Here is a 14388-nt window from a genome sequence, read left to right on the forward strand (position 1 = left end):
GGCCAAGTAGCAGTCATTCAGGTACGTGTGTGCACAGCACCTAACACAACGGAGCCTCTAGGAGCTACTGCATTACAAATATTAACCAATAATAATCGTTACCCCTTCCTGAGAGCCAGGCCAGCCTGGTGCAGGCACCTCCCTACAGCGCCAGCCAATCCTCCTCCTCCAGCTTTCCACAGTTACCCAGGAACTTTCCCTGTGTGTCACCTCTGCCCCTTTTTGCCCTCTTTCCCCAGCAGGAAGCATAGCGGGAGGAGGGGACACCAACACCATCCGTCCCTAGAGGTCAGACAAGAAAGCAGAGGAAGCTAAAAGCAAAGAAACTGAAGCAGGGATTTGCAGGTGTTTCCCTTCCTCTCCATGGGGTGCTGCAATTCTGCATTTCAGTCACCGTGTGGCGCTGTGTAAGGTTATAAATCAGCAACTCCCAGTCCATCCACACAGCAACACCCAGCAGGAAACAGGCTCAGAGCCCCAGAAAAATGCTTAAATGTGCTGAAATACAGAGGGCAGGAAAACTGAGGGAAGCGGCTTTGAAATGTGCACCCTACAGCTTGTTCTTCCTTTCTCCTGCCTTGCTCAGGTTTCATAGAATGAGGACATCCCTGGTGGGCTAACCCTTCAGTCCTCTCTTGCCTCTCTCTGTGAATCGCTCAGGCGTCCCAGACATGAATAGGTTAAGCCTCACAGGACCCTGTCACTTAGGCAAATAGTATCAATGGGGAAACAGGTTATCAGAGAGAGGATGTGGGACTTGCCTGAGGTGACATAGGACATCCCTGGCAGAGCATTTTCATTGGATAACATTAATTACATATGTAATGTGCGTGTAATTATGTGTATGGTAGCAGCATTTCCTGACTCTAACATGCATGATTAAATATTATGCATCGAAGAATAACAAAACACCCACTTGGATTTCCCGAGTAAAAATCCATATTTTTTTAAAAAAAAATCTGAATAGCAATAGAGCTCAAAGCATCAGTCTGATCAGCTCAGGAGTGTGCAGCCTTCTGCACAACTCTGTCTCCCGAAATAATTAGCCACCAAATAGGCAAGAATATCAGTTGCAACAATGTGGCAGCAGGACATGTTTAGCTCATAAGAACGCATCATGGTTTAGTATACAAGGCCCAAGGCAGAAGGCCTTGGGTTTCCACTCAGCTTTGGAAGGCACTTGTGTGATGCTGCGTGAGTCACCTAGCCTCCTTGGGCCTCACTTTAGCCATCTGTAAGAATGGGAACAATGCTTCCTGGCCGTACGGTGGAGTTGTGAGGACGCATTCGTTAGTGTTTGTAAAGCGTTTTGAGATCCTTGGACAAAAGATGCCACAGGCTCGTAAATTAGTATTGATTTGCATGGATACCTGGTCAGTTCCTATTGGGCTGTGCTCTTTGTGTGGGAGAATCAGTGAGTCGTTCAGTAATGGCTAGCTGTAGCCTACACAGAATACAAGTCCTAAAATAATTATAGCTAATGTAGTCCATGTGCGAGAGGCCTGTGGTTTTGGAACCCTAAATCCTAGATTCTGCCTGCACCCACTGGGTGTTGTGTTATTGTGCCTCTGGGATTCTTGTCATACATATAGGCTATGAGCTAATTAAGTCTGTAGTTACTGGAGTGACATGCGCAAAATCCCCATGGAGCATTAACTAGACATTGGGGACAAATGCAGGTCCGGTTGGTGCCGTAGGTGTTGCTGTTTTTTCCCCTTCCACAATAAGACTCATTACGCAAATCTCTAGCTTTGTTTCTCATGCCTTTCTAAATCAGCCTGTATGCCAGTGCTACTCTTCGCTGCTTTAGGGTTTAGAAATCAACTCGATAGCCAGTGCTGTGTGCGCGCAGCCCTGGATGTATTCTCTCTAGTCTAGTTACAGATAATTTTCCTTAACACCTGATCTCTGGTCACACAACAAGTAAAGTTCAATATTCTTTTGACACATTTGGAAAATAATTCAAAACAAATTTCAGGAAGTTCCTGGACACTTATTCCAGGCAGCATTCCAGCCATTATGCCCACACCAGACTGTTGGTTTTGTATTGTCTCAGAATGCATTGAGCTAGCACTTCAAGGTCCCCTGTCTGTGGGCTGGTTCCATGCACTGTGTATGCTTAGAGGACCATGGGATCTATTTTCAAAGGGACAAATAGCAGTTAAGCACCCAACTCCTATTCGATGTCTAAATCTCCCCTCCCCCCCTTTTCTGTTGCACATAATTTGTGTTCTTTCAAGCCTGTTTCACAAGTGCCCATTTAGACAACCAGAAACCAAACTCTGTCGTCAGATTGTGCCACTGATGCAACAGAACCAAAGGGCGATCCAGCCCTCCTGAACGCTCGCTGCCCGCCTGACAGAACCAAAGGGCGATCCAGCCCTCCCGAGCGCTCGCTGCCCGCCCAACAGAACCAAAGGGCGATCCAGCCCTCCCGAGCGCTCGCTGCCCGCCGACAGAACCGAAGGGTGATCCAACCCTCCCGAACGCTCGCTGCCCACCCAATAGAAATCAAAATAATAAGCAATCCTGAGAACAGAAAAATGCAAAAGTGGCCAAACTGTGTCAGCTGCGAGGAGAAGGAAGAAAGCCTTGGGAAAAATAAATGCAGAGACTGCTGTGCCTGCTGCCAATTATAAATGTATTAATCAAAACCAATAAAAGCGTTGGACTTTTTGGCTGGCAGCAATGTGAAATAATATATGGCTTCTCTACTAAATCTCAGATTTGAAGAGAAGGAATTTTGGGGCAGAGAGATGCATTGCCTTTTGCCACATTATTAAAACCAGAGTGCAGGGCATAGTTCCTGTTTGCACCTAGTAAATCCATGTGCTTCATGCCAACAAATTCACATCCTTTTCTGTCCAAAAGAGAGAGAGACAGAGAAAGAGAGGCCTGCATTAATGGATATTTCTCAATGGCTAGAATAAGGGTGAGATTAAAGGAACAATGTGCACGTATCCACAGTTATTTGCACTTGCAAATGGGAGTTTAGGTGAGCAATTTCTGAGCTGCACACACTAGGGCAGACTTTTGTACGTACGCCTTGCACTTTTCCGCCACCTTTTCTCCAAGGAGCTTGTCGCACTTTACAGCCATTGATGACACCTTACAACCCAGCTAGGAGATTAGCAAGTGTTGTTTTCCCCATAGGAAGAGTGAAGTGGAAGGAGTCACCTGAGCTTGCATTCCTAGATGGTCGCACAGTAGGGGCCACAAGCCAGGGGTCATAGCTCCCTATTTTGACTGCCAAGTGAAGTTTCCCAATAGGTGCACGTGCACACACGCTATTGCACCCATTGCAGTCTCCTTCCAGCGTTGGGCCCTCACCGCACTACTCTTCAATACTGGGATCCCAAATGTTAATAGAGAATAGACATCAGCCTTTAAGGATTCTCTGCTTTCAGAAATGCAAAAAGATCTAACCTGTAGTGCTGACTAAAGGGGCTTGTCCAGTGGGTTACTTTAAGCAGCGGCCTCTGGTATTTTCTATTGAAATGGGGATTTGTTTCATATTGCAAGAAGGATCCCTGTCCAAAATAGTGCCTCAAGGTTCTGCCGGACTTTAGGAGCCAAGCCTTTGGGAATAAATATTCCAGGGCTTGGAAAAACACTGGGGAAGAGTTGCATTCAAAATGGAAAATATGAGAATTGGAATTTGAACAATAGAAGCATTAGGTACTGTAATTTGGGGGTGGCAGGCTGCATGGGATCAGAGAACACACCCAGAGCATATAGGCATTATAAAGTACAGCTGGTGATGATTCGCTTTGGAAATCAGACAGGGTACTCCCGGTGATCCTAGGGATGCAGATTGTATTCGGCTAAGAGGGAGTTTGGATAGTTGCGAGGGAAGGAGTGGTAGGGCAGGGTGCCCTCTGCAGCTCCTGTGTCACGGCTCGGCTCCGCTCCACTCCCTCGCTCCTTTGACCCTGTCCTGGTTATTGTAGGTGCAAGGTGCAGGTGGGCGGCTGTGGTCCTGGTACAGCAGAGAGAGAGACACACAGACCCCTGTCCAGGACTCTGCTCTGCCGTGACTGCAGCCTTCCCTGCACCTTATGCCTGCAGGAGTTGGGTGTGTCTCTCGCTGCCCCGAGTCTCTGCCCCACTATCCAAACCTCTGCATAACCCAAACTAATGCAGAGGTTTGGATAATGGGGTTTTGGAAAATCACAAGCATCCCGAATCTGATTTCTGCTTTTGTGTTTTCTCCTAACCAGTTCAACACGCAGATGGGGAAAGTGCATCCGAACCAATTGCACCTGGATATCTTTGTAGTTAAAATGCTCAGCTTTGATCTAGACCCACTAATCTAGGCCCAATCTTTTGTTGTCATTGTGTTACAATAGTGACTAGAGATGCCAACCAAGATCAGGGCCCTGCTGTACAAACCCGCAGTGAGAGACAGTCCCTGCCCGGAAGAGTTAGCAGTCTAAATAGACAAAGCATGAAAGAAAGTGAGCGTGATTTTCCCATTTGCAGAAGGGGAAGTGGGGCAGACAGGTTAGCTGAGTAACTGATGGGCCAGTCTGGGACAGGGCTGGGAAGAGAACCCAGATCTCCAGAGTCAGTGCGGTGCCGTAGCCAGATGACCAGCTGGTCTCCCTCCATGCAACGAAGGAAAAGCTGGTAGCTTGGTAAGCCAGGCCTGGGACTGCCACATGGTTAACGGTGGATACGTGAGAGCAGAAGGAGATCAGTAGGATGCTGAGGCCAGCATCATTGGTGGAACTGAGGGGGATGCAATAAGAGGAGGCCAGAGATGCAGCTTCCAGCCTTGCTTATTTAAGAGCTGGGGCTGTGACGGACTGTAATGTAAACAAATGTCTGCAGTGCTTCAGTCATAGGCTGGTGTAATTCCACAGGAGAAGGATGGTGTGTAGCTGGAGAACAATGCTGTACCACAGGATTTACCCTTTGAGTGCTCTGTCAGTATATGCCTCGTACAAATTACTCTGTTTCAAAGCTATAATTCTGGTAATAGCCCCAATGGCTGTCTAGTGCAGCCATAAAATGTTTCCATCTGCCTGTATGCTCCAGGCCCCAGAGCACAGATCATTATCACAAAAACCAAAGCAAGTGCAGTTGGAGGCTTACCAAGCACAGTGTCTGACTAGCAGTGAGGCTTAAGAGAGAACGGGTCCCTGAATTGCTCTGGGAATATGCACTGCTTCCAGATGATCTCACATGCCCCAGGCCTAACACAGTATTACACTGGTGTAAAAGCTACATAGTTGAAACTCTGACTCCGTTAGAGTAACGTTACGGGGCAGGCCAGGCCACAGAAGCCAGGGACAGCAGAATCTCTGTCTTTAATCCACCTCTGTGCACTTTTACATCATGCACTGTGAGGGGGGGCAAGATCACCCATTCTTTGGCCTTAAATGCTGAAGAGTGGGTTAAAGGTACATAGGCCTTAAACTGCCCAACATTTAAAATCTTACATACAGTGCAGCAGGGCCCATGGCCCATGTGTACAGCGGTCAATCCCGAGGTTCATAAAGTCCTTGATACTGAACTCCCATGAACTTCCGAGGGCTGCTCCCGTTACAGACGGGCTGCAGGAGCAGGCACAACTACTCTGGCCATGTTGAATGTGATCGGGTCGTGTTCTGATTGGGCTTCCTGCTGCTGCTCTACCTTGGCACAGTTTTTGAAATCAAATGCTGAAGGAGTGACACTGCTCAGTGTGTAGCAAAGTGATTTGCTAGCTGTGGTCCAGGCATCCCTTCCCACCTAGAGTTTACTGCGGTTTGGCTCTGCTGCTTCTAATAGACAGAGTGGGTAGTTTTGAACCATTCATGTTTTTGTTACTTTGCAGGGACTGTCACTAGTTTATTACTAGTTCTCCCAATCATTGTCTAAGCCCATCCACTGCTAGTTCTGCTGTTCGCTTCATTTCTGCTTTCACTGAGACCAGCACAGATACTGTTGACAAGCCTGGATCTGGCATTTGATTGTTCTCGCCTCTTTTTATAAAACACTGAATTACAGGGTGGTAACTGCCTGAAATCTGATTATTTGTGTGGTTGAAGGAAGTAGAGAGAGAGGATGGTCCAGTGGTCAGGGTGCTAGCCTGGAAATGAGGTGACCTGGGTGCAATTGCCTGCCCTGTGTGAACTTTGGCAAATCTTTTAGGCCCAGATTCTCAATGGAAGTTAAGCACCTAAATATGTTTGAGGGTCTAGATCCTAGGCTATGGGTGCCGCAGTGCAGACTACGGGGATGTGAACTGTGGAGCACGAAGGGTTGTGCTGTGACTGCCCCGTGTGGCTGGCGTGAACTAAAAGGTACCTAGTTCACATTAACTCGTCCTCTTTTTCAAACAGGACCATGTTAACGTGAATGACGTACCTTTAAGCTTGCGCCAGCACTGTCCACGCGGGGCAGTTAGAGTGCATCTCTTCGCATTCTGCATTTCCCAAACCCTTCCACTGCATTTCAGCACAGTGTAGACGAGCCTCTCGTCTCACTTCGTCGGTTTCTCCGTTTGCAAAATGGGGATCCCACCTCACAGGGTTGTTGATGACTGTATTAAAGACTGTGAGGTGTTCAGATACAACAGTAATAGAGGCTATATAAGTACCTTAGATAGGAGGTAATTCTGCATGAACGCACTCAAGTAATCAGCAAGATGAAGTTTGTGTATGTAGCCCTCCTAGAAGGTTGTCTGTGGAGTGACTAAAAATGTAACATCTGCTCATTGCTAGTCCATGACAACATAGGAAGCATTTTTTCCTCTTCTCTTTCAGATTGTTTGCAGGTGTTGTCCCTCGAATGACAGCGATCAGTCTGGGAGGATTCATCTTTCTTGGGACATATGACAAAACTCGCCGCTTGCTGCTCTGACTTGGAATGGAGGTTCCTGTGAATCAGAGCAAAGAGCCAAAGCTCTGCTGTTCTCCAGAAAGAATATACTCATAAAAGTACGAATGCTCCTTCTCAGGCTTCTTTATACGGCTGAGGAGCTGGTCAACAGCCTAAACTCTTATTTTCACAATAAAAAAAGGTCCTTAAATAATCCAATTTCCCTACCTTAAAATTTCCCAGCATGGAAAGCAGTGAAGTCATAGAGAGGCTTGTGCCAAAAGAGTAACGTGTGGGGGTAAACAGCTAATTACAGCAGCTGCAAACAGCATTATCAGAACTCATGCAAGGAAAACATTTTATAAACCAAAAGAACATGGTTTGAGCAGCAAAAATGGAATAAAATGAACTTTCATTATTTAGAGACACCTGATCCTCAGCATCGGGGCTGTTTTTAGTTCAGTGGAAGAGTTTACATAGCTGCAATCAGCAGGCGTTTAAAGACTGCAGAAAGTATTCTTAGTTGGGGAGGCTTCTGGGAAAAAATAATACCCATTTGATTCCGATTTGAGCCATATTTTGAAAGTTTATCCCACCGTTTATACCTGCAAGTGCATAGCAAGCACTGTTACTTGGTAACCAGTGTGGGTTGCTTTTTTTAATTAGATTCAGATTTCTCCAGTAAAAGTACAATGCTGTATTATTTTACAGGTAGCCAGTCCAACAATGTTGCCTATGAAAAGAAATGCAGCTCTTGCCTTTTTTTTCTTTCTTTGCCTCTCAAAAGCTGAGGTAGATCTGGATTTGTAGTAGTGAAGCACAGAACAGGAGAGGTCTGGCTGCAGAATGCAAGTGACAAATAGAAACAAACAGGTTCTTCTCCTTGATGAAATGGCAGATTGAGCATATAGTTCTGATGGGTGATGGTAGCATGTTCTCAGACTCTACTTAAATTCTTCCTTTAGCATAAAGATGCTTTAGTTAAAATCAGTTAGTGGAATATGTGCAGGGCCAAAAAGCAAATATTAACTGCTTGGCAAAAAGCCACTATTTCTGTTGATAATTTTAATTGAGCTGAAAGTCCAAGATTTTGAAAATTTAAAAAAAAACAAAAAACCCTGCCAAATTTACAGCAGCCCCTTGGCTTAATATAGCGCTTTAGAGGTGTAACTAAGAACCTGAAACTACCGTTCACTTGAATGAAGGCACTTCCACAATAAGGTTTTGTAGAAGCACTGAGGCCTGACATCCTAATAAAATATATGCAAATTTAATTAATAGAGCTAATACAGAGCCAAATTAAGCTATGCAGTAACACCAGCAGCTTGGTCTGTATCATAGAATCTCGGGGTTGGAAGGGACCTCAGGAGGTCATCTAGTCCAACCCCCTGCTCAAAGCAGGACTGATCCCCAACTAAATCATCCCAGCCAGGGCTTTGTCAAGCCTGACCTTAAAAACTTCTAAGGAAGGAGATTCCACCACCTCCCTAGGTAATAATGCATTCCAGTGTTTCACCACCCTCCTAGTGAAAAAGCTTTTCCTAATATCCAACCTAAACCTCCCCCACTGCAACTTGAGACCATTACTCCTCATTCTGTCATCTGCTACCACTGAGAACAGTCTAGATCCATCCTCTTTGGAACCCCCCTTTCAGGTAGTTGAAAGCAGCTATCAAATCCCCCCTCATTCTTCTCTTCCGCAGACTAAACAATCCCAGTTCCCTCAGCCTCTCCTCATAAGTCATGGGGTTCTTCCGTCCTAGGTGCAGGACTCTGCACTTGTCCTTGTTGAACCTCCTCAGATTTCTTGCAGAGAAATCTCTCAAACCAGGGAGTCTGATTTTTATTTTTTGCTGCACTGATAACAGCAGAGACAAGTGGAAAAATTAAGGCAGGGTGTGAGGGTTTGATGTGGAGGATTTTGCTGTGTCCAGCAGTTACACCTACACTAGCAAGAATGGTGGGAGTCCAGCACAAATTCTCCATTCTTGCTGTATAATGTATACTTGGGTCTAATGCAACCAGCTCTGGGGAGGTAAGGCCGCAGCTGTGAAACTGCACAGCAACATTATATAAAGGTTTTAGACCAGGAAGGGAATACAGTGTCTGATTGAAACAACAGGACATTTTGGTAAGAAGAAGAAAACTGCCAATACTCCAGAGTTAACACTACTTCTGTAGAATCTCATTTAATTTTGTATTAATTTTCAGGTTCTTCCTCCTAGAACAAATCCCTAGTCTCTTTTCCAGGGCACATACTACAGAATAGTGTTTTTTCCCCCGAAGAAAACCCCGTCACTGTTAAGCAAATACATGGTGTTGGATCTTTAGTGACTGCTAGTTAACTGTGCGGGTTCAGAGAAACTGGCTGCCTTTATGCAGGATACTGAAGTTTAGCACTTGCTCAGAGAACAGTAGGAAAACTTGCAGAGCAAAAGGGACCAATTCTTAAAACTGGAATTTCTACCCATCATTGCCCACACTCATCCCTAGGGAGATTTTAGTCCCAAATTGGCTGGCTGATTGCACTAGCTGCCATGATGCTGTAACAATACTCCAAGCCTCTTGTAGCCCAACCTGTGAGTGCAATCTAGTTAATGACATTACACAATGTACTTTTCTGCATTGTACCATTGATCCCTTTTTTTTTCTTTGGGGGCGGGGGGAGGGAAGGATTTAGAATTCATTCGGAAAAGCTAGCTACCGGCTCAAAGCTCTTTATGGGCCTGTGTTTTGTTTGCTTTTCAACAAGTAGGCGGATATTGGAGGAGTTATTATCGGAACAGGACTCAAATTTCTCTTGGGTCCGTGTTTTGCGCTTTTGAAACATCAGTTCTGGAATCAGCCTTTTCTTATACATATTTTACTGCAAACAAAATGAAGGATGGAAGTCTAGACTTCTGTAACGACAATGGTCACACATGCCTCTTTCATAGGCCCAGCCCAGGACGATGTTAAAATATACAGAGTGAGTATAACGGTAATTTAGAGTGAAATACATGGCAAGGCTGTGGTGCCTATCCCAAAACCAAGCACTCAAAACCCAGGCAATTCAGAGTTAAGATTAACTATACAAGATATCCGAACAGGTTAAGGTCTGGCTACACAAAGATGCTTAACGCTGCTCTGTAGTGATGCCCTGTACTAACCGTAGTTACAATCCATGCATGAAGGAGTTCGAAAGTCTTTAAAAATCTGGACCACAATTTCTTCATATATTGTCCCTCCTGCTGTGTGCCTGTCTCTCGCACTGGATCCAATGGAAACTTGAAAGTGCTTTCACAATGGAGGAACCTCTCCACTGGCCGGCCGGTCTCTCTTCCTTCTCCCCACGGTTCTTGCTGTGGACCACAGTCTCCGATGAAGGCCCATGAAAATCCACTGGTGCTGCTGTGTGCCCCGAGGCAGGTCCAGCTCTTTCCCCTGACGTCCCACTGATCATGCTGCTGCGGCCCCTGGTTTCTGAGGGTCGATCTCAGCGTTTCTGATGCGACCCTGCGCTGAGTGGAAGAATGGAGCGGGGCTGATATGGAGGCTACTTACTCTGCAGGTAAGCCGCAACGAAAAGGTGCAGCATGCGGTATACGCCGTTTACTACACAACAGACTTTCTAGGACAGCATCCCACCTAGTGGCCCAACGCTTCTTTCAGTGACTGGCTGGCTCTGTACAGTGAGCCACCGGAATCAAAGTCAGTCCCCAAGGTACCAAACAGAGGCCATCTGTGGCTTGGGCACAGTTGGATATGGCAGCTATGAGGGAGGAGAGAGGAGGCCTTGGTAGAATTCTCTCTTGTAGAATACTATTCATCACACCCTGCCGAAGGAGAAACTTTCAGTGATGAATAATGGGGAAAGAAACCATTCATCCTTAAAAAACAAAAAAGGTCTTCAATGACAGCCTGTGCACAAGATATAATTGCGATTTAACTGTATGTAAAGTTTGAAAAGTTCGTGTCATTCCATAATTGAGGGCCAAAAAAAAGTTGTCTGACACTAGACATTAAATTCCTTAAATACAACATTTTTATTTTATATTTTCAGAGAACACTCTCATTTCAAAGAGCTGTATTTTTGGAGAGGCTACACTTAAAAAAACCAAACCCAAACCACACACACCAAAGATTGAATACTTACTTGAAATGGAAAATTAAGCTCATCCTTAACCCTGAAACTGAAGCCTCCATAATAGGTAGTGATGGTGTTACGAGTGGGACTAAGGAAGGTTGAAGGTGTTCAAAAATGTAGTCCATGTGGCTTTGGCTCCAATGGAGACGTGTAGGCAACTGATATTTTTTATATTAGAAATTTACTTCATATGAATTCTTCACTGTGTATCTCAGCTACAGTTCCCAACTTTACCACTCCAGGGTCATATTTCCAGTACCCAGTGTTGGTTTACCCTACAGAATTCTCTGTCTATTGAATGCAATTTGACAAATGGGTGTTTTGAAATGGTTACGTCCCGATATTGTTAACACATTTTCATTAGAAACAGAGACGCATGTAAGCAACTGCTTGGGTTTTATTTTTTTCAGCTGAAACTCTGAAAAGCTCACTCCCAACAAAAAAGCTGTAATATTATAAATGAACCTTTATTAAAGACACTTCAATGCCATTTGTTAGACACTTCAATATTTAACGGTTTTTTCAACATACAATATTGTACCAAATTTTCTAATAAATAACTTTGTACACAAAAGTAATACTTCCTCTTTCACATTGCCTCTCAGAAGCAGCAGATTCACATATTTAGTGGAAGTAACATGAAACAGTTAACGTTATTAAAAATACATTATTTTCAAATGTTAATGTGGCAAATGTGCTTAATATTTGCAACGGTGATGACATTTCTGCCAGCAAAATTGGTCAATTAAGTCATTCGCATCTTCCTTGTGTGTGTCCCACTCACATCCCACTGTTGTTTTCACTTTCAGAGTTAGTTCTAAAGCATATTTTTCTAAGTTCATGGGACAAATACATGTTGGTTTATTTATTTACTATTGTCCATCTCTTTCACTTTTGATTTGCTGAAGAGTTAAAAGTTGGCACTCAACATAATTAGTCACCTGCCACAAAGTGCAAATGTGTCTACAGTTAGAAACTGGTCTAGAAAGGTAGCTGGCTAAATTATGCCTTGCTTCATAAAAGCCAGGGTCAGTGATAATTTACAGTGAAATGTGTTTTAGGCTACCACTCAAAGGACTGAGAAATCAGATTATTAAGGGTGGCAGTCTTTTAATGAAAGTGGAGCTTGGGATAATATGGGTGGGTCTCTTGGGCCCTCATTTAGAAAAGTAATAGGTCTTTAGTATTGTTCAGAACACAGCTGCTTTTCTGAATCAAGGCCTTGATAAGGTCTCACTGCCCTGACTTCTGACACCTGCTGTGAGCTACCATAGTGATGTGAGCAGGATTTCCACCAGACCCTGCTCTGATGAAACTGGCCTTTAGTTGCTTCTAAGAAAAAGAAAAAAACAAACAGAAAACAACCAACCTTTCCCCAGAGTAGTCATCACCAAAGTCTAGTAAACTTGTATTAGCAGAACTGAAAACAAACCAACCCATCCATCCACAGGTACCAACAGAAGCAGCCGTTCTAAAAATAAAAAGCTTCAGACTGAAGTTATAAATGACAGAGCCATTTGACCAGTTTGTTTGGTTTTTTTAAATTCATGGATGAACTTAAAGACCCTGCACTAACGTAGCACTCGTCCCTTTAAACCAGTAAGGCCACCTACCAACATATACTCTTGCTTCTAAATCCGTATATTTCCGACTAGCTCGGAACTGCGGCACGAAGGGGTAATCGTGGACCTGAGGTCAACGTTCACAGACAAGGCGATAGCCATTACTGTCTGTGCGTGCACAGCGACGTGGCATGCTGCAGCTCAGGGGATCTATGTGCGGCAAAGAGACGACTTAATACAGTGCCACAGGGAAAACGGGTCATGTGTCTCAGGCGTAGTCTGCACACAGCCTGTATAATGGTAAATTAGGGGTGTGATTTTTATTACTGGGACAACAATACAGCTACAAGCCCACTATGGATGCAGTTATACTTCTATAAAGTTGTCTGATACTCGTGTGACTTACTTCCCTTTCCATACAGGAATAAGCTGTGTTCACATAATTACCTTTAGAGCAGGATGACGGCATTCACACTGGGAAGGGAAGTACCGCTTTAACTATACTGCTATAGTTACAATGGTACGAGGCCATTAAGTTTGTGACAGGTGCAAAAAGAAAAAACAAACCCACCCCCTACTGCATGTATTTTTGTTGTTAGCAATGATTTTAGCTTTCCTTTTTGCAAGTGTGCACAGTAGTTTAATTCAACTTTATGCCTCTGTGCTGCTCTGCTGAACTGACAGACGGACTATCCCAGCTAATATTTAACCTTTAGCTCTTCAGGGCAATTCTGAAGGGGAATGAATTTAAGTTCTTCCATAAAGAAAAAAAAAAGGTTGCTATGTATTACTTTTTCTTTTGTGGTAATTGCTTGGCTCTCCCTCTACGCTCCAATTAGCGTTTCTTGGAAATAATTTAAGATCTCAGTTTAAACCTGCTAAGTGCAATCAATTTCCAGGGGGAGGGGATTTGTGCTAAATAACCCAACCAATGCTTGATCTAAAGGAATTTCCATAGCAAAGCTTGACAATTCCTTTGAAACAGCCTGGGTTTTTAAAGGTCTGCTTATGCATTAAGGCACCAGAATTCTCTCTCTTGAAAAATTTAACAGCAACCTGATACTGAAAACAATATTGCCAAAAGTTTGTAAAGTTTCACTCAGTTTTCCATGCACTAAAGATTAAAATAGCCTCTGTAAAAGATATATATATATATATATATATATATATATTTATATATAATATGAAAACTCTTATGTACAACTGTATCAAATACTTTTCTTTTCTCTACACAACTGTCCCTTGCATTTATGTGCTTCATATGCAAGTTAACTTTTGAACTAGTAATACTTCTCATTGAAGTTTTAAACTATGTACAGACCGGTGACGCTCGAGTAGGAATTTGTTCCCCACACAAGCCTGTTTCTCATACCTCATTTGTTTTCCTTTTCCTTGGAGAGGCTGTCAGTTCAAGAGTTGAGGTAGAAGTAAGTAGCCTAGGTATTCTGTGCAAAAAATTAAGGTCAATAGTAGGTTTGTTCATTTGCACACGGCAGTTTTTCCCCTCTCAGTCCATTGATCTTACGGGTGGCTTAAACTCATGAGTGGAGTCCTGTAATTTGGGTAGGTATCCATTGGAAAGAAGAGTTTGTTTAGCTTCAGCCTCACCCTGTATATCCAGTGATGTTGGTGAAATTTCAGGAGTCCCTTTTAGCTGCCTCACGGAGTCTTCTGAAGGTGAAGCTTTTAAGTTAAGCTTGCTGTGCTCTGAAGCATTTGCTAAAGGTTGGGAAGAGCCTGTTAGAAAGTAAGGACAGTACAATGCTCAGAATGCCAACATTACTGCAATGCGTGTAATAAATAATAATAATTCAAACCCAACCACTAAATAGGAGACGTTTAATACTAAAGATTACTAAAGCTTTATAAAAGCAAGGCATGGCAATGAGAGGA

The 14388-nt window shown here is 43.9% G+C and overlaps 2 protein-coding genes across 2 annotated transcripts in view; one reads left to right on the forward strand and one right to left on the reverse strand.

Annotated features, from left to right (window-relative positions):
* The window catches only part of SLC25A26 (solute carrier family 25 member 26), a 145865-nt gene extending 134308 nt beyond the window's left edge, over nucleotides 1-11557 (forward strand). The window contains exon 10 of the mRNA XM_074957437.1: nucleotides 6753-11557. Within this exon, the coding sequence (XP_074813538.1) occupies nucleotides 6753-6849 (97 nt within the window). The 3' untranslated portion in view covers nucleotides 6850-11557. The remainder of the gene's footprint in view (nucleotides 1-6752) is intronic.
* The window catches only part of LRIG1 (leucine rich repeats and immunoglobulin like domains 1), a 126217-nt gene continuing 123238 nt past the window's right edge, over nucleotides 11410-14388 (reverse strand). The window contains exon 19 of the mRNA XM_074957436.1: nucleotides 11410-14232. Coding sequence (XP_074813537.1) covers nucleotides 14003-14232 — 230 coding nt within the window. The 3' untranslated portion in view covers nucleotides 11410-14002. The remainder of the gene's footprint in view (nucleotides 14233-14388) is intronic.

The sequence above is a fragment of the Natator depressus genome, chromosome 7 (assembly GCF_965152275.1).
Source record: "Natator depressus isolate rNatDep1 chromosome 7, rNatDep2.hap1, whole genome shotgun sequence".
Taxonomy (NCBI): domain Eukaryota; kingdom Metazoa; phylum Chordata; order Testudines; family Cheloniidae; genus Natator; species Natator depressus.